Raw genomic sequence first — 24,469 nt, 5'->3', positions numbered from 1 at the left:
AAAAAATAGAAAATTGAAAATAAAGGAAAATTTTTACTAAAAAATATTAAAATTTTAAAACAATTTTAAAAAGAAAACAGAAAATTACATGAAAATTTATGCTTTGTTACCAACCCTCTTCTCTGAACAACATCTTTTGACAAGATACCTCTAACTCCAAGACCTCAAGCAGCACAGTAAAATATAGCCTTTACCAAACTCCTCTTCGTGGAAAAGAAAAAAACGTAGACTTTCGATGTGGTACAGGCTAAAATCAAATAATGATTAACCATTTTCCTTTAAAATAAGTCAGAAATTCAGCATCAAATCAATGCTAAACACCCCTGTCTCACTCTCCAAGTAACAACCTAAGATGTTATTGCGAGTTTCGTAGCATTTTCAGTGGTATGGGTCACATTTACAACGGAAATCAGTAGGGGGGTTTCAGATGGTACAGTACCCGATTCCGCCATATCGCCAATTTTTCCGCAATTTCCGTTAAACCGACGGTTTGAAACCGTCTAAGAAGGACCAACATTCTGCCACCGAGAATTCCTTTGAAATTCTATGTTTTATTCCACGAATTTCGAACATTTTTTGCTATATCCGAAATTCCATTTTTCTGCACTAAAATTGCCTGAATTTCCGTCTCCGTTGAAAGACCCAATTTCTGAAATTCTGTCAAAATGCACCACTCAGTTCGATAAAACGGTTGATTCCTCAGTAGTGTATATCTTCATGGAAATCTCGCTTGGCGACTATAACTCTTCTAAAAAAAATTGTGTTTAGTGTCTATTCAGTACTGTTTGCTTTGGTCAACATGAACGATAGCAATAAGAACTGAAACGAGCGTTGTGAGTAAATAGCCGGTCAACCGAGCGGTGATTTTGACACCCAATATTCGATAACCCATATCTTGTTCAGTGATGTGAATATGTTGTTGATATAACATCATTTGATCTCGTATCTCTCCTCTCAAAGGAGAACACATATCTCCAACTAAAATCACCAGTTTTCTCAGTGAGGAATTCACGATGGCTGCTGGTATCAGCTGAAAAAGTGAAGTCATACCTTAAAGTTTTTGGGTGTCTACCGCGGATATTACTTTCACAAAATGCAATTTTTATTATAGATTCTCGAAAACTTCTAGTAAAATGAAAGAATTTCAACAAAAAGTGGGTGTTAACCTCAAAAAAACGCCAATTTCAGGTCTATTTGAAGATTTTACCTTTAGTGGTCTCACATCAAGTGTAAGGGGGGGGGCTGACCTTGTTCTAGTAAAAGGGAGGATTTCAGGGGGTCAGGGGGGGGTACCTGACTCCACTATTCTATTTCCCCCTGAATTTCTGTCACCCTGTATAAATTAGAAGCAAGATTCCAGCGCCAATTCTTTCTTTAAAATTGAAGATTTTCGTCGAAAATTCCAGAAAATTGGACTATACTTCACATCTATATCTTTCCAACCGTTTATTAAAACTGCGCAACAGTTGACGTTGACCTAATTTCGGAAATTTCATCAAAATGTTCGTAGGGTTTCAAGAAACTCAAATACATCCCCTCTCACAGACCCGGCAGGATCTTTTCAGCCAGTGGGGGTAAAAATAACGGACTTAAACTCGATGGGGAGTGATATTCCCATATGGCTGGGGATTCAAATTCTTTTGTTTTCAAGTCAGAAAATTCAGTGGGGATGGAAAAAATAGCATAATATGCAGTAAGGGTTGGTTTATTTGATTATTTTCAATGGGGACAAAAATCGGATGATGAATTTCCACTGGGGACGATATTTTGGACAATTTTTCAAGTGGGAAGGGTTCCCAATGGGTCTGTGAGAAGGGGATGTAATAAAACCTTAATAAACAAGCAGAGAATGTGTTGCATCAATATTTCCAACAGATAGATTGTGATTCGAACATTTTCATGATATCGAGAGTGAAAAGCTCCAGAGAAGAAAGCAAAACTGTACACCGTCATATCAACAACATGAATCGCAACGGATAAAGAAATGATTCCATGTAGAGCTCTCTCCGATTTGTTCAACTTCTTTTTGAGGACATTGAAACGTTGCATCAAATCCTGAAATAGAATTCAAAAAGTAAAGTTTTAAAAGCATGCTATAAATATAACCGTTGGGATCTAAAATCAATGTGTGACACTAACCAGCCTTACACCCTAATCTATACGGTTTTGTCTTTGTGACCCTTTAGACCTCTATCAAACAAACATTTAAACAGAAACAAATTTAGACCTCGATTTGTTCTGCTTCAATCGGTTCATTTCGATATCTTCGAAATTTTTCGTGGATGGATTGAATCAATCTCCAGTGAACGTGGCAAATGTACGCGTATAAAATCAACCAGCATATACGCCAACCTAAAAAGTTGATCAAGACTTTTTTCCATGAAAAAATAAGAAAGAAGCAGTCCTTTAAAGTATAGCACAAAGAATAACCTCAATATGGCGTTTATGTGGGTAACAGTAGGTATGAGGGATACCTATAATCCACACATTTCGTCCCATTCCCACTGCGTGTGGTTCTTTGGTAGTTGGCCTGGTGTATTGTTAGTGTATTGTCTCTTTTTAGAAGGAAAAAAATGCTCATCTTACCATTTCCAATGACAGCTAAATAAACATAGACAACCCAATACCAACCATGAAAACTTTGCAATTCATAAAAATAATTCCATAACAACTGACCAGCGCACACTACCCAAAGCAGAAGAGCGAAAAGATTATATCGTTTGACAAGCTTCGCGCAATGTACCCTTTCAGGACCCAGTTCAATCTCCAGCATTTTACTGTAATTGCCTTTTCGGTAATACCACTTAGTGCAGAAGAAAGCTACAGCAAACGTTGCACTAAAAATCACACCATTGACAGACTTTTTCCAATAAAATTTATTGTCGTTTTCAATGTTATAGAAGTAAATGATAGCGGTAACGAGGAGAATCAACATAACGTATCCAAACCTATTGTACATCCTCATCAGAAGACTTGCGTTGATCGGTTGCCATAGTGCTAAGCCACGAAGCATCAATCGACAAGGACGTATTGTGTGAGTTGATTTTTCCATTATAAATAATTTGTGGGTGCTGTCCCGTTAATATTTTGAGTATTTCTACTTTACCAGAAATTAATAAAGATACAACTCGCCACGACCAGTTGTTGTTGATTAATTCTTAACTTACATTTCTGAATGTAACATATTTTTCTCCTCTCGAAATGATATTTGATTCATTTTTTTCAGGTTTATTTACGCGTCAGTTTGTTATTGTCGTATCTTACTGATACCCAAACAAAAACATCTCAAATTCCATGCTTGCTTTTCAAGGCTCTTTTGTTTGCGATGTGAGTGAGATGTGATTTACTCTTTCAAAGAATTGCGTTCAGAATTTTGAACTGTGTAATGGATGTTGCATCTCCAACTCATGCGCTACGACCCTGTCAATTGATGTTACGTTGTCTAGCACTTTGGCAACCCAGCAATGCGAAACCACTCGTGAAGCATTTAAACAAGTTTGGTTTTGTTATGTTGCTTGCTCTTGTTGGAGGCATCATTTACATCTTCTATGGCGGTTCTTCAAAGTGGGAAGGATCTGTCAATGGGATTTTGTTCAGCGCTATTTTCACCGTTGCTTTCTTGTGCACCAAATGGCATTACAGAAAGGGGAACTACAGTTGGTTAGTTGAAAATGAGCTTCAAAGCGAACGCAACTATTCCGAACTCGTCCGAAGATACAATATTCTTGCGTTCGTACTATGGGCTGTGTGTTCAGGCCAGTTGGTATCCTTCTTCTACTCGACATTCAAAATCGAATATCATTGGAAATGGATTATTTATGTGTATATAGCAGTCATTGGAAATGGTGAGAAAACTAAACTTTCCAAGCCCATGATACGTTAGACAGCCCTACTAGACTGTTTCCTTGAAAGATTAGCCCAATAGTAATAAGGCTGGTTAAATATTAAGGGAAGAAATTTTCGCGAGAAGAAATTTTCGCGGAATTTAATTTCGCGAATTAGGGCGTAATTCGTGAAATTAAATTCCGCAAAACACACCAAAATGGCTAAATCGCGAAATTAAATTCCGCGATATTCGATTTTTTGGAGGAAGAAGACGGCGATGAACTTTAATCATGACTTTTGTTAAAGTTTGTTAATATGACTGAAATATGTCTTGAAATCGATGAAAAATATGAAAAACATTTTCTCTCTAAAAAAAATTCTTTTGAAATTTCTCATTCGCGAAATTAAATTCCGTGAAACTTTTGAAATCGGCTCATTCGCGAAATTAAATTCCGCGAAATTTGCCATTTTGAAATTCTGATTCGCGAAATTAAATTCCGCGAAAATTTCTTCTCGCGAAAATTTCTTCCCTTAAGGTAGTCGATTGTTTTAAAGTCACTCTCTTAGCAGTTTCTTCCTAGATTATGTAGTCAAAGTGATACAGCAAACCGGCTTCGTTAACTTATTGGTTAATCAACTAAACCATAAAATTATTTATTTTAAGGTTGGCGTATATGCTGGTTAATTCTTTACGCGTACATTTGCCACGTTCACTGGAGATTGATTCAATCCATTCGCGAAAAATTTCGAAGATATCGAAATGAACCGATTGAAGCAGAACAAATCGAGGTTTAAATTTGTTTCTGTTTAAATATTTGCTTGATAGAGGTCTAGAGGGTCACAAAGGCAAAGCTATATAGATTAGGACGTAGGGCTGGTTAGTGTACACACATTGATTTTAGATCCCAACGGTTATATTTATAGCATGCTTTTAAAACTTTACTTTTCTAATTCTATTTCAGGATTTGATGCAACGTTTCAATGTCCTCAAAAAGAAGTTGAACAAATCGGAGAGAGCTTTACATGGAATCATTTCTTTATCCGTTGCGATTCATGTTGTTGATATGACGGCATATAGTTTTGCTTTCTTTTTTGAAGCCTATAAAAATGCGTTGTTAGTAGTGTATCTGCTGGAGATGGTATTCATTAGCTTGTTTATCAAGGTTTGTTTATAACAAAATGCTAGGCTTGATTAAAGTTCCTTTGAAAATAAGTTCCTTGCTCTAACGAAAATGCTACCTGGTTTATCTGGGTGTTATTTGATGAGTTTTAGCCAGCATTGATTTCAAATCCTCGAAGATGCTAGATTCGAAACTTTTGGATGGGAAATGAAGCCATTTTCGTAAAATTGATCGCTAGATTTTGAAATGTCACGTGAAATCAAAAAGAGGGCTGGATTCAATCCGCCATTCTAAATGCTGCGCAAATCTTAAGATTCACTTTTTCTTGCTTGAGAAATGTTAGAGATTCCTTCATAGCCCCTGGGGCTTTAAACTCAATAGTTTTAAGAGGCCTGCGGGAATGAGAGCTATTTTGAGTTCTTTTTCATTTCAGCTGATACCAGCAGCCATCGTGAATTCCTCACTGAGAAAACTGATGATTTTAGTTGGAGATATGTGTTCTCCTTTGAGAGGAGAGATACAAGATCAAATGATGTTATATCATCAACATATTCACATCACTGAACAAGATATATGGGTTATCGAATATTGGGTGTCAAAATCACCGCTCGGTTGACCGGCTATTTACTCACAACGCTCGTTTCTGTGCTCCTGGCTGTAATTCATTTCACTCGTAAGGCAAACCTCTGATAACCTCTTAACTCGTTGCTTTGGGTCAAGCTGGAGTTTTTACAAGAAAAATAAAAGATGTAAATTACAGAACAGTGGATAACTGTAACGTGCTAAAGCACTGGGCTTCAATGTTTTAACATATCTCATACGCGGATAAAAAGCAAGGATAATCGTGTTTTAGTTGAATTATCCCAAGAAGCGTTATCGACCGACAAATGACGATTATTGATTTCATATACTTATAGTGGTAAAGATGGATTTGATAGTTCTGGTAAATGCAATGCTGTTGAAGAAGATTCTTGTGAATAAGATGCTGGCAGTGATGAACGAGAATAAGGATGTGATGGTGGAGATTGTTGGAATCACCGGTATCAATGGAATCATTGGAATTGATCAATAGTGCAAATGATGGAATCAGAATCAGAATCCACAAGAATCAATGATATTTCTATTTTGCAACCATCAGGGCCACCATTTTTAATTTTTTTTTAGTTTTGTTGTCGATTAACTAGCAATTTTCTTTAAAACACTTAGAAAAAAATGACCGTGGCATTTAAAGAGTTAAAAAATTTTGGTGAATCAGCTTTGTCAATTTTTAATACTCAAATACAATATATCCGTGGCATCTCCACCAACACCTCCATTTCTACAGCAAAAGGAAACTATGGTTAATTCCCTGTGGTATGCAAAGGTTCTTTCCCTTTGTTTACATCGGCTTCAATGATTTCTCACTCAAGCGGTTGGGGGTTTCCTTCTATTTCTCAACCTGCCCCTACCCTATAAACCTGTTTTCACAGGGGTTTTCCCTTTATATTTTTTTTCACTTTTCTAGCATGTATTTAATATTTAGCCGAAATTAACCGGTTTTTCATGAATTATACTCTTTTATCTAATTGAGAGTTTCTTGGTTCAAAAAAACACAAAAACTTCCTTTCCCACTCTCAGTTTTAGGGAAAAAATGAGACGAACATGTGTTTTCCCTGGGGTTGCTCGAACGAGTTACCCAGTTAGCAAGGTTTCTTTCTTCCCTTTTTCCTGTTCTTAAAACTTTCCCTTTGTCTCAGCAGATACAAAAGTGGCGATAGTTCAACACAATTTTATCTTGAAATCACTCTATTTCTAGCCACCATAGAGTTCAGACATCTCTCGAAGCATGTTGCTGATTATTTTATTTCTTTTTGCTTCAATTGCGCCTGACTTAGTTCATCTTTTTGGAGATGATTCTTCTTCGAAACCTCTCACGGGTACCATAACATGGTATAATGGCTTGTGTCAGGAAGTGGACGGCCGGAAAAGGTTTTATGTGGAGAAAAAGGGTTATGAATACTGCGATGGACTCTGCCCCTTGGATCGATTGCCACCGTATGGTATAGAGTTTTCATTTTGCTATTTCTGCTGCTGGGCAAACAAAACAGGTATGGTAGTTCTTTTCGTTGCTCAAAAGCCAAATATGTGTACATATCTAATACCTGTGCAAATTATAACCTAGATTATAACCATAATAAGTTGAGTGATTGCTTACAAGGGGTATTCACCTTAGTGAATCACGACAGCTATTGTTTTACCGCTTCTCTTTTTATATCTCGTGTAATTTTTCCATCGAAGAGAGATTTTTACTGAATTTTCCAACAGGGAGGAGTTAGCTACCATTTATATTTTCTCGCTAGTTCCAGATTTTTTTTGTAGATATCGTGTGAGCACGTTTTTAGCTCGCCCTCTTCTTTCTTGGACTACACGCTTTTTTTATAAGAATGGTGTTTTTTCATTTCATGATGGATATTCTTAACTTTTTGGCGAAAATCATCCAAAAATATTCTTACAGTATTCTTAGGTTAAGATCGAAATTGGCAATCTACAAGTTAAAATGCATTAAAAATGGCATTCTTAGGTTCAGTTGCTAAATTCCATGATGGTGATATTCTTACCATACACGTTTTTTTTTTATTAGAACACCTAAAATTTGGCTGAGCCTGGATGTGCTTATTTTTTTAGCAATTTTCAGCCTAAAATGTTCTTAAATGCGTTCTTAATTTTTCAGACTACTCTAAATCGACAATATGATACAAAATAGAGAGCACTTAAATTTGGCAAAATTTGGACAAAATTTTTGACTTTCGACTCTTGAAGATCCATCCCTAAATTCAGTTAAAACTGCTTAAAAAGAGGAAAAAATTGTAGTTTCTTGTCATTTTTTTCCAAACTGAGGCTGGGCATGTTCTTAAGATGTTCTTAATTTTTCGACGAATTTCAGCCTATATGTTCTTATAAACTAGGTTCTAATAAAAAAAAAACGTGTATTCTTAATTTTTTGGCCATTTTCATCATGGACATTCTTATAAAGTGCATACTTATAAAAAAAAGCGTGTAGGGAGATGTTCAGACGTGTTTAAAACTTAAATAAATTATTGTGTCTTATTTCTTCGTCCAAATTCCATCTATATCTGAGAAAGATTATACTAGTCTGTCGCACGGGCATGTTCTACAAAATTATCCTTTTTATTTTCAGTGGAATTGTTACATGAAGAAAAACATTTTCCCGATCAACTGGCAGCAAGTGAAGAGAGAGGCGACAAATATCAATCATGGTTCCACATTGCATTTGCGTTGCTATGCACCTTTATCCTTATCAACATCGTTTTCATTGTGGCAATTAATGTCAATAAATACCTGAATAGGAAGAACAGAGGTGAGCTTGTATAAGATCTCTCTATATAAAACCGTGGGTGGGAGTTTCTATAGAAGCGCGAGTCCGTTAGGGAATACCTGTAGCATAGGGGTGAGTTTCATCTCAATAAACATGAGGTAAGGATTGACTTTCTAAATTGAAAATCTTCCTCTGTTTTTAGAATCTAAAGTTGATTGGATATTTTATTTAATTCTACGATTTTCTATAAAAGCGAACATACAACCTGATGAGTTGGGAGAGCAAACACGCCCGAAGAACCGCCCAAATGGAATCAGCAATGCCGCGAATTTTGACGTAGTAATCTCTCAAAGAGAAGATCAGCATGAAGTTGCATCAAACACACCTTTGACTGACCGTGCCAGCGGAAGCATTCCGTTCGAAGGTCATGGTGGAATCAACATTAACAAGACTTTCAGTTCTTCTCTGGCTTCATCACTGGATAGTGAGCAAGATGACGATTCGTTTCCAACAACTGGCCAACGACACCAACCTCCGTCCCCAGTAACCTATGATGTTTCTGAAAGAGGTCAGTAATAAAGATATTTTAATTGTGATCCAAAATGTAACAAAAGATAGACGAGGAGAGATTTCAGCCATAAAACGGCTAACTAACGGGTTTGTTTTTCTATCATAGGTCAACCAGCTTTTACACCTTCACTCACTACGGGCGCCGCCACAAACCTACATAATGGCAATTCCGCATGCTTGAGCCCACCCATGATGTCTGCTATTCTTGAAGATATCCCATTGGGCCAAAGAAGTGAGCAATCTGAGGAACGCCGGATGCGAGAAGCACCCGAGAGTAACGTAGCTTCTGATACATGTTAAAATATTTTTATTTAACTATATTTTACAACTTTATCTATATGGATTTAAACACCCCTGTCTCGCAGCCCCGGTGAAACCATGGTGGAACTCTTTTCCACAATAGCGCTCCGCAATGCATACGTCATAATTATTACTTTTCACTTTTTTTGACATTTGTACGAGTTGCAATCCCACAATTCAACGCGGCTCAATTAAAGATACGTGCAAGCTGTTATATATCTTTTGTCAAACGATGCAATTAACGTGCAAAAGAGATTAGCGCAAAGGTTGATGGGATTGGAACTCGTACAAACACATCGAGAGTAATGATTATGTCAAAAATAAAATCTATTTTTAGATTCAGCGCGGTGCGCTATTCTATCGGCATCTCAATGGGGATACAAATTCGATTGTTCTCATTTCAAAAAGTCCAGTGGGAAGGTGTTTTCGGAGTGCAATACACTCTTCTCGAGATGCATAAATTTATTGTTGTCCTCGTTTTCAAACAGATTTCATTGCACGAGGACAACAATAAATTTATGCATCTCGAGAAGAGTGTATTCTTCACATTTTGAGTTTTTTTTAAATGAGGATGAAATCAACGTCATTGTCACAGTGGGTTGGGAACAATAGGGTATTATTTCCACCGGGGAAGACTTAAGTTTTTGTCAAATATTTTTCTGCACATACACATGAATGTATTCAATCAAGTAGAAACAACTAAGGGAAACTTGAAAAGATCTTCATTTGACTATGCGTATGTGCCGAACCGAGGGAATTGATCGACTCTAAAAATATGATGTACAATTTTAGAATTTCTTGTTAGAGTTTCCTGTTCTGATCACAGAAAAAAATTAGCAAATCACCTGAGTGGGAAAAGTTTATTTCACGCCTGGAAACGTAAATAATTTTCCCAACCCCAGGGGAGTTTCTTGCACGCTCAAAAGTGTGAAATGCACTTTTCCCATCAGGGTGATTTGCTCATTTTTTCCCTGTAGATATCCCGAACACTTGTCTTTTTATTTTTTCAAATTCCAACCTTTGACATCTACAGCAAGTAATATATAGGATTTTTAAATATATAACATAGAGTATTTTTAATAATGGACTTCTAAAGTTTTGTATATTTTGAAAAGGGAAAATATTATTTTGAACAAAAAGGATTTTTTATACCGGCAAAGCAGATTATTTTCATGTACATTGCTTTTTTATATCATCAGAAATCCATACATATATTTAACAACCTAGCCTATTTTATTATAGCGTAGAATTAAACAATTTATACTCCTTCATTTTCTGAATCGGTAATATTCAAATCATTATTTACAAAATCCAACTCAACTTGTGTTATATTCTTATAAAAACATCTTAGCTGTTGGGAAATTCCATCGTAACTTAAAACGTCATTAACCAGTAGGACGCAAAACAAATTTTCCCTTTCTTATATTTTGTACTTTTGATAATTCCCTGTTTGTTAAAAAAATATGATTAACACACAAGTTATCATTTCATTGATCAATTGCTCAGATTAGACCTCAGTTACTTGATCGTCTTGACTAGAGGGAGAGCCCTGGAAGACCTCGAATATATTTTTTATTTGTTTTCACTTATCTTGATATTTGTGTTTATAATTTACTGTGCTTTACGATATTTACACTACAATATGGTTACAGAGTAATTCAGTAATGATTCTTGGCTATCTTTCGTGGTCATGACGAGAGAGCAAAACTTTGTTGTGATTGTGGGGACAGATACCGCTGGGGTTTCTCCTATGCCTCTATAAAAGTTTTTTCTTACTTGTTGGTAGGATTTATCTCCTTGTTTGTGTGCTCATGACTTTTTAACTTGTTTTCATCTTCTCACATTTTTCTTGTAGTATTCACTCAATCAATAAATTCAGGACTAAGAAGTTAGAAAGTAACCCACAACACGCCAAGGAGCATGTACAACTCATAAAACATTGTACAGAAGCTCTGCTCAAAAAAGAAAAGTTAAAACGAAAATTAAAACCGAAAATCAAAACAGAAAAACACGTAAGCAAAAATGGCCATAACGTTGATACCGTGCGAAGTTCAAGATGGCATCAAAATGTTTTGGTCTAACGGAGGATTTAGACATTGTCAACCTAATTGTGATCCGAAAACAGGATATTGGGCAGACACTGTGCCTTGTAGACATTGTTGCTTGCAAGAATCTCCTGTTGACCCGCCAGAGCCTGGTAAAAAGATAATATTATATTGATTCCACCAAAAGATTTCGGGTGGAATGGAAATCACTGTTTTGAATTATATTCACTTCATTTTACTCTTTACTCGTTAGTCTAACTGCATCAGAGGAATTTCAAGGACCCAGAAACAAACTGGATACTGTTTTTAACTTTAAGCCTTTCTTTAGGTCATTAATTTATATGTTTATGTTCATTAGGAACTTTTAATAACATTTAATTACGTTTTTAGGAAATGGCGATCTCACCACATGGTTGACAATTGGATTTGGGCTTCTTGCTCTTCTTGTGGTACTTGCAATCGCCGCTTATTTATACAGAACCCGAGGTATGTAAAAATTTGGGAGTCACAAAGAAGAAATTTCGCTACCCAAAGTTTAAGTAATTTTTCTCAACAATTTCCCCCGATTCATTAACTCGTTATCAGCAAAAAGAACAGGGTCGAGCACGATTATCTAGATGAGTGACCAAGCCTTAGCCTAGCCCTGAAGTTTTCTCTCTTTCTCTGATTTACCTCGATAAATAGCTGAATACTTTAAAAAACTCTCATTGTAGGCCAAAGCTCGAAAAGTGCAAATACATCTTTCAATTTATGACAAGCATAAAGATTCGGAACATTCAAGTTTCTATTGATCTTTTCCCGCTAATAATAAATTTGGGCAAAGCAGAAAGTCGGTTATCAAAACTAGGTCTAATGTACGATAGCATCATATTTTCGCCTTAGGCTATATCCACACAGTGATGGAATGGGAAAATGAACAAAGACCAGTAAGAATTATAAAAATGATCTTAATATTTCACTTTCTATCAACAGAAAGACGAAGAAGACGAGGCGAGCCAATCAATGCGGAAGATCCAGGCGTCGGAGACCGAGGAAACCTCAGCTATGCATTATAACACTCCCTGTATCGCACCCCTGCGTCATAGACCTGGTGGAAACCTCTAGTCAGTGGGAAGAAAACCCAATGAAAAGAATATCATTTAAGACCTTCACCAATGTAGAACAGTTGGTTTTTTCACAACCCTTGAAATATAGCTCCCTTAATTTAACCCACTGACTACAAATCTCCCACTGGTTAATTTGAGACGGGGGTGTTGTATACTAGAACAAGAATATCGCTTCTGGATGCCCTTTTTTCACCGATGAAAGAGACAAAAACGGAAATCATAAATGAATATTGCTTCTGGTTGTCCTATATTTGAATGCTCCCATGTTATCGCTGTCGCAGCTCTCTGAAACGAGATGAAAAACTTTGTTTACAAATGACCTTAGGGTGCTGGCATCTACTAACGGATTCGTGCTTCCTATCCCCTGGGGGGGGGGTACTTAGGCAAATAGAGGGTACGGTATGTGCCGCCCTTAAGGGTACCTTTTTTGGACTTCCAAAGTCCCGCTAAGGGTCGGAAAAATCAGAAAATCAAATTTCAGTCCCAGTAAGGGTCGGAAAAATAGGAAAATTTCAACTTTTTACCCACTGAAAGATCGAAATTTGGTCAAAATTGGTCAAATTAGTCCCGCTAAGGGTCTTAAAATTCCCAAAATTTTCCTTTGTTTTCTCCTTTTTAGTCCCGGTAAGGGTTCAAAGTTCGAAAGTCGGGCGGCTACCCCCCCCATCAGCTCGCAACCCTAGTACCCCCCGGGTTCCTATCAACTACCTTAGGTTTTGTAGAGGTCTGTGATTCAGATTAAAATGACATTAGACAAGAATTTGGTCAAAAGACTTGAAAAGAGTACAAAGAGAGAGAGAGAGAGAGAGAGAGTTTGAATGAAAACATTCATAACACCATTGAGTTTCAGAGGTAACGAAACCCTGACTAATGAAATAATTTATATTTCTTATTATCACGTTGATATTTCAATCAATCTAACTTTTTCCTGAGCATTTTGCCCGGGGGGGGGGTTACTAGGGTTGGCGAATGAGGGGTATGTGCGGACGGGACCTCCGAAAACCGACCCTTAGAGAGACTGATTTTTGCTGAAAAGGTGACCCTTAGAGAAACTTTTTGAATTTTTTTTTTTCGATTTTTGAAAAAAGTCATACCCTTAGAGAGACTTTATTACAATTTTTTCTCTGGAAATCAAAAAATTTCCTAAAAATCCTGATTTTTCCGACCCTTAGAGAGACTTTGAAAGGTGAAAAAACCGACCCTTACCGTCCGCACATATATACCCATCATCCATTTTTGCCTAAGTACCCCCCCCCCCGGGGCATTTTGTAAAATAGGGTAATATAACATTTGATTAACGTCTTTTTAAAGTTCATAACGTCATTTTTGTAATTAAATTCTTAATTACTCTTGATAGAATAAATTTCCGAACAATTTGTAAAAGCAATTTTTGGTTAAAAGTGCCAAGGAACAAATTTTTGACTATGATCAGAGCCCTTAATCTAACTTTTTTTATAGTGATTTTCATTTAATTCCATGTAATTTTTTAGGATAATTTTCTATTGGCACAAACCAAACCGAACAACATGCTATCAAAACATACCGTTTTTTCATTGTCTATCCTAAAGCCTACTTTCGAACATTGGAATTAGCGAGAACTACCTATGGTAGACTTTTCCTGATTTTCCCCATTTTTTGATCATTTTCCAATTAGCATTCTTAAAATTCTACTGCTTTCTTTATGTTCGATGAGAGTTCAGTGTAGCTTTCCAATTGCGGTAAAATTTCAGGATATTTTTCTCACAGATGATGAATTTCCAGCAGGATAGAAGCTTCACCGGGTCTTTGGGAGGTATTTTCATTGTCCCATAATAGGAATGAGGTAGAGATTAAATATCACGGGTAACTTGTGAAGCTACGCCAAGGGCAATGATATTATATCAGGTTGAGGTGTGGGAGACACTAAAGTCAATTGAGCTATCATAGATTAACAGTAACATTTCTAAGCTTAGCAAAATTCACCGTAAAAGGGTTTATATAAAAGACAGAGCAAAGGAAAGAAGTGAGAAAATCTAAGTGTTTGGGAAAAGGGGAAAATGAAATGAGCATGGCGAATGATGACTAACTATTTAGAAGAAAAGATCGAAGCATCGCCGCCCAATCTATGAATCCCGTTTTATTTTTCTGATAAGGTATGAAACGAGGCACACAATGATTTTTAATGCATTTTATCAAGAGTGTAACTACACCCCTGTCTCACAGCCCCGGTGGCACTTTTTTCTTCAGTGGGGATAAAAATTCCTATTGAATCCCAATAGGGATAGGAATTTTATTGTTCCGAGGTTAAAAAAGGCATAAAAATCCATAGGCCATTTTCAGTGGGCAGCGGGTCTGTGACACATCGACAGTGATAATCGACGACGACAAAACAATTTTTTGTCCTTTGAATAATGCGTTCATTTTTCATACTTTTGTCAAACAATTTACGCTTGAAAATTTCAGCAAAGCCAAATATGATGATAAAGATCAACATTATTTTCAAGCTGACTCATGATGTGAATAGCGTGAATTCTGATATTCCCAGTGACCATGGATGGATGGACTATGAACGTCTTTTGGACATTCTAATAAACAGCCAATGAATTTCGGCCACAAATGATATCTATCGTGATAATCATACGTAACGTTTTATACGGAAACAGCCAGATATTTATAAAAAATCTTTTGGTTTTTCCTCAACACCCGGTCTTTTTGGGGGTATTTCCGTAATAAAGATTACGTCATCTTCCGTAGAAGTTGATTTCATTTTTCCCTTTTAAATTATTCAAATTCAAAAACCACAAGCAAGGGAGGTTTTTCCCACTCAATGCATACGTTAGTGTAGGTGTTTAGTTTCATAAGCACTTCAGTAAATTCAAAACGTTTCTGGGAAAATTGTAACATACAATCATGGTGTTTGTCAAAAAATTTCCCCAAATATACATGGCGATGGAGTGTGTTTTCAAGGTGATAAGGTGTAGAAATAACACTAGCTCCGTCATTTTTACTCAGTAAAAAGTAATGTATTAACCTAACAAACTTTGTTTCTTCTCGCAGAGTAGAAAGGTATTTCAACTGAAAGGATCATTTTCAGAAAAGTTTTGATCAAAAACGCTCCAAAACGGTAAGTATTAACAAATTGTCCATCATTTTCCCGCGAAACAGGAACATGGAATGGGAATGCTGACACGATTCAAATGCTCTCTTTCATCTTAAATATCCAGAATAAAAACTGCTTGCGTCATTTAAAAACAATGACCATTGCATCAAAATGATGAGGCAGTCATTTAAAAAAAAATATTTTAGAAACCGCTAACAATCGAAACTAAATTTTTACAATTTTACTAACTGCATAAAGATTCATACAGAAGCGATCCGGAACGCCCATATTTTACTCGCACCCATTCCTATTCCACTCGTTGTATGAAAATATTACTTTTAATTTTCTCCCTTAGCACAATGTCGATGGAAATCTATATTTTCTGCATATTGCTCTTATCTCGATGCACACTCATTTCAACGATGGTCTTAAGAAGGGCTGTGATGAAAAATAGTTGGACTGAAATTTCCAGAACATGCATGCGAGATTTCGACGGAGTCATTCAGTTTTATACAAATGATGGCTTCAGACCATGCACTGAGGAGATATGTCCATTGAAGGGTGACGCAGGCCCTTTCGGTGAAGAGTGCCGCGTATGCTGTGTACATAAAAGGGATATCCTAGCTTCAGGTAATAACTAAAGGTCATTTTCCCTTTGGATTCATGCATTTCATTTACGTTATTTAGAGATTCCTTTCGAGCACTTTTTTGTCCCTAATCTAGATAATATACTGCCTTCCACTTAAAGAGTCTTTTTCATGAAGGCCTCCCATTACCACGAGCAAATTGTTTACATTCTTTTTCATTTCACAGGATCTAAATCATCGAACAAAACAAACGACGATGGAGCTTCATTCATTCGAATTGAAACACGAACATTGGTGACTGTCATTTCTCTGACTACCATTTTGTTTGTGATTGTCGTCGTTGCGTTTTGTTGCTACGTTCGAAGAATAAAAAATCGTAAGTACTCACTCTACTATTATTTAAGTTTTTCCATGGTCAAATAGTGCGACATGTCATATTTGTCATAGGATATTCTATGCAATATATTCAGTCATTTGATTCGATTCAACCCATTGTAGGGGGCCATTGTAGCCCAATCAACGAAATATCTAGATAGTAATATTTTTTTATTTCTACAAGGGCTTGTAGTAGCTTGTTATAAGTTAAGAATGATCTTCTATGCATCGTTCGTTGAAAGAATCAATCTATTCAAGTGATGTTTTTAATCATTCTAGAGCATCTATCGAAGCGAGTAACCGTTCGAGAACAACATTCGTTCATCCAACCGTCGCTCGATTTCAACAAGAAATGCAACGTGCCGAGACCTGACCAAACGTGTCAACAGAAGCCAACTAAAAATGGCGGACATAATGATGATGCCACTTTCTTTGTAAATATGTAAATATGGCATGAGTTTGTATTTCTAGTTTTTAAACATATTTTTAACATGGTTATCTTAATGATAATTAATACGTTTTAATTTTAAAATTTTAAAATTAAAGTTCTTTTTGAACGCATTTGTAATTTTATTTCATTTTTTTTTTTAATATTATATAACATGGAAGATATTCAATAAAACTTCAAAAAAAATGTAAAATAAATTGAAAAGTACCTTAATGAAAATCTTCATTTTTCCCGTATGGAAAGGCTCACATACCGTATATTCAACAACCGAGTTTATGTATTTACGCTTTTGAGTAAGGCGAAGTGACTAAATAATTTGGAAAACTTGCAGTTATGTCCCGCAAAACGACAACGGTAAATGTGCTGATTAAGTATCGTCCTCAGTCAATCAGGATCTATACAAAAGCTAACCGTCTCAGTTAGTAATCTTTCAGGGAAAGAAAACTTAATTAATGTTCTTGCTATTCAACTAAATACCGCTGTATTTTAGATTGTCTGGTATTCCTAAAACACCTCAACTGAAACTTTGAAATATTTAAAATAAATTCTTGAAATAAATGACGCAATTATTTTATGTAGAAACATCTAGAAGCGTAGAAGTTGGCCATTGAGCTCAGGGTTTTCTTTTTGCGGATGGGGGAGTAACCGAAAAGACTTGGAAAGATCTACCGTTAAAAATGATATAAACAAGAAGCTGACGCAGCCAGGATAGGCCCAGAAATTAGCAAATGTTAATCGAATGTTTGTTTGCAATGCGTACACTTCATACTGATTAATACAAAGCGCCATTTCTTCCAAAATAAACTCTAATCTGCTTTTTCAAAGAACGGACATAAGCACCACAGAGAGCTGGAAGACTGGAATGAAAAGCCCTCCCAATGTTGGGCCAAAAATATTGATTTACCATCGTCCTAGGTCGGATAGAATATATAGTTAGATATATAAGACTATCCATTTTTATCGTCGTGGAGAATTAATTTCACGCGATAAAATGTAAACTCGCGAAAATGTAAACACTAGACAGACAGTGAAAATACTGTACTGGGTGGTGTAACATTTAACGTTCTCAAGTTTATCCTGCTTCCTGGATGTTTCACCCTTTATGAAAGAATCATGTTTTGTTCAAAACAGAACACAGCCGTAACCGTATTGTATAGAAACTATTGAAAATGTAAAACTTGAAAATTCCCTTTTCATTCGAATTCCTCGAACTTTTGGTCTGTTTTTTCTAGAATAAAACTTGGCTGGTGTAGTCTACACAATAAAAACGCTCGAAACGAATGAAGATATGACGTAGCCTAGACTGGTGCTAAGCTCAAAAATGTACTGGGAATTCGGTGGTGCGTTGATAATGGACCTTGTACTTTCCTTTAAAAAGTCTATTATTATCTTGGAGAAAGTGTTGTTGTCAAAGCTTCCCGGTTCATTGAGAAATTTTAAGAATGCCTTTCAGCTAAGAGGATGAGCAAGTATTTCACATTATTTACTAGAAACAATGGGTGCTTAGCTAAGCTTTTTACTTTATGCGGTCTACTTAGTTAAATGAATCATCATACTCTGTTAAAGGGGGTTATAGCGAGAACACATCAGGGAATTACCTGGTGGACACAAATTGATAAATTCTCGTGATCTCTCGTTCAGTTAAAACATGATGAGTGAACTACTTCATACCAAAACCACTTGAAACTTCTTCAGATAAACACGTACAAAAATACTTCTCAACATGAAATTTGATATCGTAATTGTGTTAACATCTGTCCTGTTACTGATATCGAGGCCCAGCCTCGTTCTCACGCTGTCAATACCAACGGACACTTGGATCGATATTTCGGACATCTGTAAGATTGATTTTGAAGGGAACGTTCAATTTTATTCCAATGGAGGCTTTCGCCAGTGCAATGATGAACTATGTCCCATGGAAAGCGATCCTGGACCTTTTGGGAAGGACTGCCGTGCGTGTTGTATCAATGAAAGACACAAGTTGAAGTCAGGTAACAATAAATGGAAAATTGAGTCATTGATTTCGTTGAAGGCTCTAAAGAAGCTCTTTACAAATTACTCTGATGCGGTTTGACAATTTTCCTATGTCAGGTTGTTAGATTCTGTTCAAAGCAATCAAAACTCTTTATCTCCCATTGAAAAGGAATCAAGCGGAAACTATAGTTCATTTCCACTTTTTGTTTATTGGGGTATACTTTTGCTAGCTTTACTTAGTCTAGCACTTTTTGATCTATCTTTTCCCATAGCTGACAGATTTGTCCGTTCTGAAGAACAGTCAGGATGTGAAGGCAACTCGGTGGAATCGAACGGTGAAAAACAGATGATCATCATAGTGTTGGGGGTTGTTGTTTGCTTGTTATCTCTTTGCATTATCATCATGGTTGTCATAACCATTCGAAAAAGTAAAACTATTCTTCTCTTCAAAAGTCTGAGAATCTTTCAGCTCGTTTGGGAGGTCAAACATTTTCAGAAATGTTAACAAATTGGCAGCACTGATCATAGGATCAATAATGATCAAAATAATCTTTTCTGTCTCCTTGCGTCATCACCACCATTAGAGGACAGCTAATATCAGTTTGATTAGAATATTTCATATCTATTTTTTTTCTCGTCAATTCACCAGAATCAAAATCACGACGACAATGTCGAAGAGCTGGTTCGAAAGAATCCAATACTTCCAGTACGTCCCAAATCAGAGAAGACGTATCAGCCAAGAAGCTTGGCGTGAAAGACAGCGTACTGACAATAAGCAATGGAACTTTCGAACTTGTAACAAGCAGGCCAAGCATTCGTAACATACCGGGTATAAAAAAAGACAAACCGAAACAAAATTCAACGGCAATTGTGGAGGAGACAGAAACAAATTCACTTTTGGACTCGAATGCAACGACGAATGTATAGGTCTTTGTGCTGGCTGGTGGACTTCTTGTATATAAAACATAAGCATGTTGGTGTTATTGTAAATAATTGTAAAATTATAATGTTGAAATTTTTGTACTTTGTTGTAGTTGAGTTGTTGGGTGTCAGAATTTTACCGACGCTTGAACACTGACGAAACGTGCTAGCAAAGCTAAACACCCTCCCCTTCTCACTAAGCTTACCCTTCTTAGCAATGAACTTTTTGAAATTCGTATAATAAATAGTCTAGGGAAAACAGAGTTTTTAAAATGGCTCATAATGATAATTATTTAAGTACCTACAGTAGTGGAGTCTCTTCAACGCGAACCTCCACGTACTCCACTTTTTCCTTATATATTAACTTGGACATGTTTTGTCGCCCCTGATTTAACAATGCTAATCTCAACAACTTAAACTCAAATAAATCTCCTTTGCAAAAAGTTTATGTTCCCCGTTCGTGTTCGAGTTATGGAGGCCCCATTTTATCATTATGAATTAACTTGTAGAAGATTATTGGTTCAGCGCGCAGCAGAATGGACCTTTAAAAAGCAACTGATCGAAAAGATTTTGTCTTTGTCGGGGCCTGTGCGCGCAATAAATTAACAAGTCCAGGCTAAACCAACTGCCGATCTAGAATTTTTGCCCCGCCGACCCGCACGATGTTTGACCTATGTTTTGGATTGAATTGGTAGTAGAGTCAAATTTCTCGGTTAGATTAAAGGGTATTCTTTCAAATAGGGTCAGGTAGGGTTAGGGCTAGGGTTGGGGATGGGAGTTAACCCCTGGTTAGGGTTTTAGCTCCCGGGTAGAGTTTGGAGTAAATACCATGTTTATAAGGAACTTTGAACTCCTTTGTGCAGTTGTGACTCGATGGCCGAGTGGTTAAGGCGCTGGCGTTCTAATTATAGGTGCTTTATATATAGTGGGTTCGAATCCCATCAGCGGCAAAAGTTTCGAGATTTCGGGAAATGCATCAAAAACTATCAAAATTTAGCAATACAAATAAAGTGTCAAAGAATAGAAGCTCAGAGTGGAGGATGGGAAGGAAATTTTTTTGCATCACTTAAGGAACCCGGTACGAACGACATTCGGTTATTGCCACGTCAGCTGGACCTTCACGCCGCTCCGGCTTCTTGTATATATTTTATGCATTTTTGAAGATGCGTTTTTAAATTTAACTGAGTTTTTTTGGTTAATAATGTTTTTAAAAAAAATCAGGAAAAAATGTATAATAAAAAAATTTCTTCAATATTCCCAGGGTCAGTCGAAAACCTGCCCTATCTCTGTGGTGACTTGGCCAAATGGCCTACCCTATTGTTTACTTTATGGCCCGCAACAATATTCAAATTCAGACCTTGGGATCCTTGGGATCACTCTTTTTTGATTCTACACCAAAAAACATAAAATATCAAAAATTGGAGAAAATTTTGACCCGGACCGAAATATGGACCCCAAGTGCGTGGAGCCAGCGCTTTAGGCAAACTTCCGGGGAAGCGCTATATATCTTTTGCAGGGGTGTCATGGCTTGCCACAGACCTAAAAGTAATCTGACGAGAACAGGTGCGGTCATCGTTATGATTATCTCTTCATTAGAACAATCAAGTTACAAACTCAAAGTTTGGTTGGAAGGGTAGAGTTGACCTTAGGATCTGAGGCTCCAAAAGTTCAGAATATAGCCTGGGAGTCTATAAAATCGTGCACAATTGAAATATCCAATTAAATTTAAGAGAATTTAAAGGTTTTTTTTACATAAGTGTTCCCGTTTCATATAAGACACATATTTCATATCAGGACATTCATATCAGGACAGTGTCTGCCTATTGTTTTATTATGATGCTGATAGAGGCAAAAATATGTTTTTCTTTTCCTCTTTTTGACCAATCTTGCTCCACATCCGTGCTAATCTAGTCTACACAATAGACAGATCCAGGTTTTTAGGCCTTACTCTTGGTCTATAGGCACTGCTATAGGCGGCCACTAGTGACCCCCACCGGGAATTGCTTGTTAATAGGTTTAAACATAATAGACAACATTCATAGAGGTTTTAAATAAAAGAATGTTTAAAACACAGCTGATTGGCTTAGGTTTCGAAACTCTCTATTGTTTCATTAAAACCTCAGTGCGCATGCGATTTATCTGGAGAATTTCAATATTCAAAACAAGAGCAGTGCTCATAGCCCGAAGAGTAGGAGTTTTACGCTCGAAACGAAGGAAGATATGACGTAGCCTATGCCAATCCCATGTGAAAAAGCTTATAAATTAAAATTGATGAGTAAGCAAACGATCTTATTTAAAAACAAGACCTTTAAATCGACTTTCTCGCCCGAACTCCAAATTTCGAAAAACAAGGAACTGAATTCTCAATAGATTTTGACCATGATTGTACCAAAAAGTGCGCGAAATATATGTCAGGTGTATAAAATATAAACTCAAAACTTGTTTTTGTTTTCTAACTGCCGGAAAATCAAACTTTTCTTAATCAAAAATTATGGGCATTTTTTTGGTAAAAAAGTGCTATAATTTTGCATAAATTATGCAGATTGTGGGGAAATTCCCTGTTTTCAATCATTTTTTGACCATAAAATCGTCTATAACTTTTGATCTAAAAAAGTTGAGACTTTTTTTATATAAAAAAGCTCTATCACGTGATATCGGTCTTTTTTGATTTTGAAGACCCCCCAAAAATCACAAATTTTCAGGGCTTACAATTTTGCCTAAAAACGCAAAAAATCGCAAATTACGCAAAAACTGCGGGTTTTCAAGCTTGGTAACATTCAAATTCCGAATACGCACCCTCAAATTGACCAAGAAAGATATCAAAAGTTTATTCACCAACATTTTGAATTTTTTCTTTATTTTTGAAACAATAACAATCCACTGGCCACGGCCTATAGGAAGGCTTTTTCCATTGTTCTTTAGAAAATTTCCTATCATCGTAAGCTGGGAGCAAACCATCAAACATGGTTCGTCAAACATTTGAACTTTCTTGTTGAATAGGCCATTTCACAGTCGCAAAGCGTAATGGGTAATCAGGACCACTGCGCGCTAATAACGACTTACTATTGGTCCAAAGTTTTGAAAAAAATTGAAGATTTTTGCGTCTAGCCAACGGGAAGCCGTAATGGAGGCGCAATCAGTCCTGATTACCCATGATCCATTTCGACCGTGAAATGGCCTATGGTTTGCGCGGCACTTCCCAACATTGTCTCAAACATTTATTTTGTTGCATTACAACAGCTTCTTTCTTTTGTTTATTTTTCAAATCACGCGTTCGAAATCATATTCAATGTTCGATTAGCAATGCAATGTCTTCCTTCTAGGGAAACCCCGAGTTGAATGTTTGAAAAAATTATGAACTTGTTCAAACGGTTGGCAAACGATATCATCCACCAGGATGCATCCTCTCTTATTTTCCACCTATTTTCTACTTTCCTATCTTCTATCCTGATTTTCTGACTTTCTCTAGTGTTTCTAATTGTTTTCTAAGTATTTTTCTGAAATTTGCCCGTACCGGTGAAATAGGTCTCCGACCCCGGCTCGAACCACCAAATACAAGCAACCATGGTTTACAAACCCAATGCCTAACCGCTAGCGCCAACGAGACACGGCATAATGCTGTCATTCACAAATAGTTATAGTGTGTAATTTACAGACCTTTATTAAGAAAGCTCCCCCAACCCTACCGGTGCCCCTACAAGGATCCCTACGGGATCCTAAGTTAGGTCACAGGGTACGGATGCCCCTAAGAAGGCCTTCGGCCTTATATTGTGACTCTCGAGCTCCAACCCTAACCCTAACTGATAATAACCGAACCCCCGTCTAGGTCCGTAGATTGAAAAATTTCACTTGCATCCTGGTGGATGATATCGTCTGCCAACCTGTTCAAACATTGTTTCAAACATATTTTTTGATCTTTTTGTTGAAAAGATACGATTTTTGACTCCGCAAACCGACAAACATCGATTTCAAACATGAAACGTCACGATGTTTGAAGAACAATGTTTGACAGTTTGCTCCCAGCTGTAGCTGCTCGACACTAACCTGATGAGCTACATAACACTTAAAATTCATAAAGTTCATACATAATTTTCCAATCGTGTGAGATTCAGTAAGCTAGGGCTGATCTACGTGATACCAGCAGGTGACAAAAAATTGACAATTCATCCGAAATTCTAGGAAGTCTAAAGCCCTTTCTGATAAAAATATAAACAAGTATAGGTTGTTTTTTAAGAGATTTGTGGTCTTAAAAAAGACCGTTTTGGGTTCAAACAAGGGCGAGAAAACTATTTGCTGCTGGTGTATTTGGTGACGGCTTTGGTTCCTTCTGAGACGGCGTGCTTGGCCAACTCTCCTGGAAGCAAGAGACGAACTGATGTTTGAACTTCACGAGATCCCATTGTCAACTTCTTGTTTTGAATGCAAAGTCTTGATGCTTGACCAGCCAATCGTTCGAAGATGTCGTTGACGAAAGAGTTCATGATGCTCATGGATTTGCTTGAGATTCCAACATCAGGGTGAACTTGTTTCAAGACTTTGTAGATGTACATGGTGTAAGATTCACGTCTTTTGCTTCTTCGTTTGTTGGTTTTGGTTCCAGGTTTGCGTCCTCGTTTCTTCATTGCTTTTCCAGCTTTCTTGGGACTTGCTTTACGTGGGCTACCAGCCATTTTCTTCAGTTAATTTAGTAATAACAAATATTTGTAGACACTAAAACTGAGATAGTTGTGAGTCGAGTCTTCTATTTATATATAAAAAGTGGGATAAACCAGCGTTCGATTGATAAGCGTTCGAATCAAAAC

At 36.8% G+C, this 24,469-nt stretch overlaps 6 protein-coding genes across 10 annotated transcripts; 4 read left to right on the top strand and 2 right to left on the bottom strand.

Annotated features, from left to right (window-relative positions):
* Nucleotides 1-96: 96 nt before the first annotated feature.
* Nucleotides 97-3,197, bottom strand: LOC136798340 (uncharacterized). The gene is made up of 4 exons (XM_067054940.1): nt 2,587-3,197; nt 2,228-2,352; nt 1,831-2,055; nt 97-1,030 (listed from the first exon to the last, which is right to left on the bottom strand). Exons 1-4 carry the CDS (start codon nt 3,050-3,052, stop codon nt 776-778), a joined length of 1,071 nt encoding a protein of 356 aa, XP_066911041.1. The 5' UTR covers nt 3,053-3,197; the 3' UTR covers nt 97-775.
* Nucleotides 2,972-10,447, top strand: LOC136798341 (uncharacterized). Of its 5 annotated transcripts, XM_067054942.1 has the most exons (9): nt 2,972-3,034; nt 3,227-3,845; nt 4,490-4,614; nt 4,788-4,988; nt 5,380-5,624; nt 5,864-7,033; nt 8,125-8,304; nt 8,516-8,830; nt 8,939-10,447. In XM_067054942.1, the coding sequence occupies exons 2-5, from the start codon at nt 3,386-3,388 to the stop codon at nt 5,560-5,562; spliced, it is 969 nt and encodes a 322-aa protein (XP_066911043.1). In that variant the 5' UTR covers nt 2,972-3,034; nt 3,227-3,385; the 3' UTR covers nt 5,563-5,624; nt 5,864-7,033; nt 8,125-8,304; nt 8,516-8,830; nt 8,939-10,447. The 5 variants fall into 4 exon arrangements, with proteins under 5 accessions (XP_066911043.1, XP_066911045.1, XP_066911042.1 ...); XM_067054941.1 differs by having other exon boundaries at nt 5,380-7,033; XM_067054944.1 differs by having other exon boundaries at nt 4,788-4,964; nt 5,380-7,033.
* A 509-nt stretch (nt 10,448-10,956) lies between these two features.
* LOC136798338 (uncharacterized) lies at nt 10,957-13,823 on the top strand. The gene is made up of 3 exons (XM_067054938.1): nt 10,957-11,329; nt 11,568-11,663; nt 12,150-13,823. The coding sequence occupies exons 1-3, from the start codon at nt 11,155-11,157 to the stop codon at nt 12,230-12,232; spliced, it is 354 nt and encodes a 117-aa protein (XP_066911039.1). The 5' UTR covers nt 10,957-11,154; the 3' UTR covers nt 12,233-13,823.
* A 1,489-nt stretch (nt 13,824-15,312) lies between these two features.
* On the top strand, nt 15,313-16,983 carry LOC136798308 (uncharacterized). The gene is made up of 4 exons (XM_067054896.1): nt 15,313-15,386; nt 15,718-15,992; nt 16,176-16,325; nt 16,604-16,983. The coding sequence occupies exons 2-4, from the start codon at nt 15,722-15,724 to the stop codon at nt 16,768-16,770; spliced, it is 588 nt and encodes a 195-aa protein (XP_066910997.1). The 5' UTR covers nt 15,313-15,386; nt 15,718-15,721; the 3' UTR covers nt 16,771-16,983.
* Nucleotides 16,984-18,332: 1,349 nt separating this feature from the next.
* LOC136798336 (uncharacterized) lies at nt 18,333-20,222 on the top strand. Its single transcript, XM_067054937.1, has 3 exons — nt 18,333-18,763; nt 19,019-19,174; nt 19,396-20,222. The coding sequence occupies exons 1-3, from the start codon at nt 18,496-18,498 to the stop codon at nt 19,671-19,673; spliced, it is 702 nt and encodes a 233-aa protein (XP_066911038.1). The 5' UTR covers nt 18,333-18,495; the 3' UTR covers nt 19,674-20,222.
* Nucleotides 20,223-23,774: 3,552 nt separating this feature from the next.
* Nucleotides 23,775-24,370, bottom strand: LOC136798335 (histone H2B.2, sperm-like). The gene has a single exon (XM_067054936.1). It carries the CDS (start codon nt 24,335-24,337, stop codon nt 23,954-23,956), a length of 384 nt encoding a protein of 127 aa, XP_066911037.1. The 5' UTR covers nt 24,338-24,370; the 3' UTR covers nt 23,775-23,953.
* Between the last annotated feature and the right edge of the window lie 99 nt (nt 24,371-24,469).

The sequence above is a fragment of the Clytia hemisphaerica genome, unplaced genomic scaffold (assembly GCF_902728285.1).
Source record: "Clytia hemisphaerica strain Z4C2 unplaced genomic scaffold, Clytia hemisphaerica genome assembly, whole genome shotgun sequence".
Classification (NCBI taxonomy): Eukaryota; Metazoa; Cnidaria; class Hydrozoa; order Leptothecata; family Clytiidae; genus Clytia; species Clytia hemisphaerica.
Note: the sequence above shows the minus strand (reverse complement) of the source record. Positions and strands in the feature narration are given on the sequence as shown.

What these genes read in the sequence shown, in the direction of transcription:
- LOC136798340 (XM_067054940.1), bottom strand. Translation starts at nt 3,052, where the DNA reads ATGGAAAAATCAACTCACACAATACGTCCTTGTCGATTGATGCTTCGT. An exon ending in TTGAAGCAGAACAAATCGAG is followed by an intron (nt 2,056 to 2,227) that starts GTCTAAATTTGT and finishes ATTCTATTTCAG; the next exon opens with GATTTGATGCAACGTTTCAA. An exon ending in TTCTCTGCTTGTTTATTAAG is followed by an intron (nt 1,031 to 1,830) that starts GTTTTATTACAT and finishes TCACTTTTTCAG; the next exon opens with CTGATACCAGCAGCCATCGT.
- LOC136798341 (XM_067054942.1), top strand. Translation starts at nt 3,386, where the DNA reads ATGGATGTTGCATCTCCAACTCATGCGCTACGACCCTGTCAATTGATG. An exon ending in TTGAAGCAGAACAAATCGAG is followed by an intron (nt 4,615 to 4,787) that starts GTTTAAATTTGT and finishes ATTCTATTTCAG; the next exon opens with GATTTGATGCAACGTTTCAA. An exon ending in TCATTAGCTTGTTTATCAAG is followed by an intron (nt 4,989 to 5,379) that starts GTTTGTTTATAA and finishes TTTTCATTTCAG; the next exon opens with CTGATACCAGCAGCCATCGT.
- LOC136798338 (XM_067054938.1), top strand. Translation starts at nt 11,155, where the DNA reads ATGGCCATAACGTTGATACCGTGCGAAGTTCAAGATGGCATCAAAATG. An exon ending in TGTTGACCCGCCAGAGCCTG is followed by an intron (nt 11,330 to 11,567) that starts GTAAAAAGATAA and finishes TTACGTTTTTAG; the next exon opens with GAAATGGCGATCTCACCACA. An exon ending in TTATTTATACAGAACCCGAG is followed by an intron (nt 11,664 to 12,149) that starts GTATGTAAAAAT and finishes TTCTATCAACAG; the next exon opens with AAAGACGAAGAAGACGAGGC.
- LOC136798308 (XM_067054896.1), top strand. Translation starts at nt 15,722, where the DNA reads ATGTCGATGGAAATCTATATTTTCTGCATATTGCTCTTATCTCGATGC. An exon ending in AAGGGATATCCTAGCTTCAG is followed by an intron (nt 15,993 to 16,175) that starts GTAATAACTAAA and finishes TTCATTTCACAG; the next exon opens with GATCTAAATCATCGAACAAA. An exon ending in CGTTCGAAGAATAAAAAATC is followed by an intron (nt 16,326 to 16,603) that starts GTAAGTACTCAC and finishes TAATCATTCTAG; the next exon opens with AGCATCTATCGAAGCGAGTA.
- LOC136798336 (XM_067054937.1), top strand. Translation starts at nt 18,496, where the DNA reads ATGAAATTTGATATCGTAATTGTGTTAACATCTGTCCTGTTACTGATA. An exon ending in AAGACACAAGTTGAAGTCAG is followed by an intron (nt 18,764 to 19,018) that starts GTAACAATAAAT and finishes CTTTTCCCATAG; the next exon opens with CTGACAGATTTGTCCGTTCT. An exon ending in TGTCATAACCATTCGAAAAA is followed by an intron (nt 19,175 to 19,395) that starts GTAAAACTATTC and finishes TCAATTCACCAG; the next exon opens with AATCAAAATCACGACGACAA.
- LOC136798335 (XM_067054936.1), bottom strand. Translation starts at nt 24,337, where the DNA reads ATGGCTGGTAGCCCACGTAAAGCAAGTCCCAAGAAAGCTGGAAAAGCA.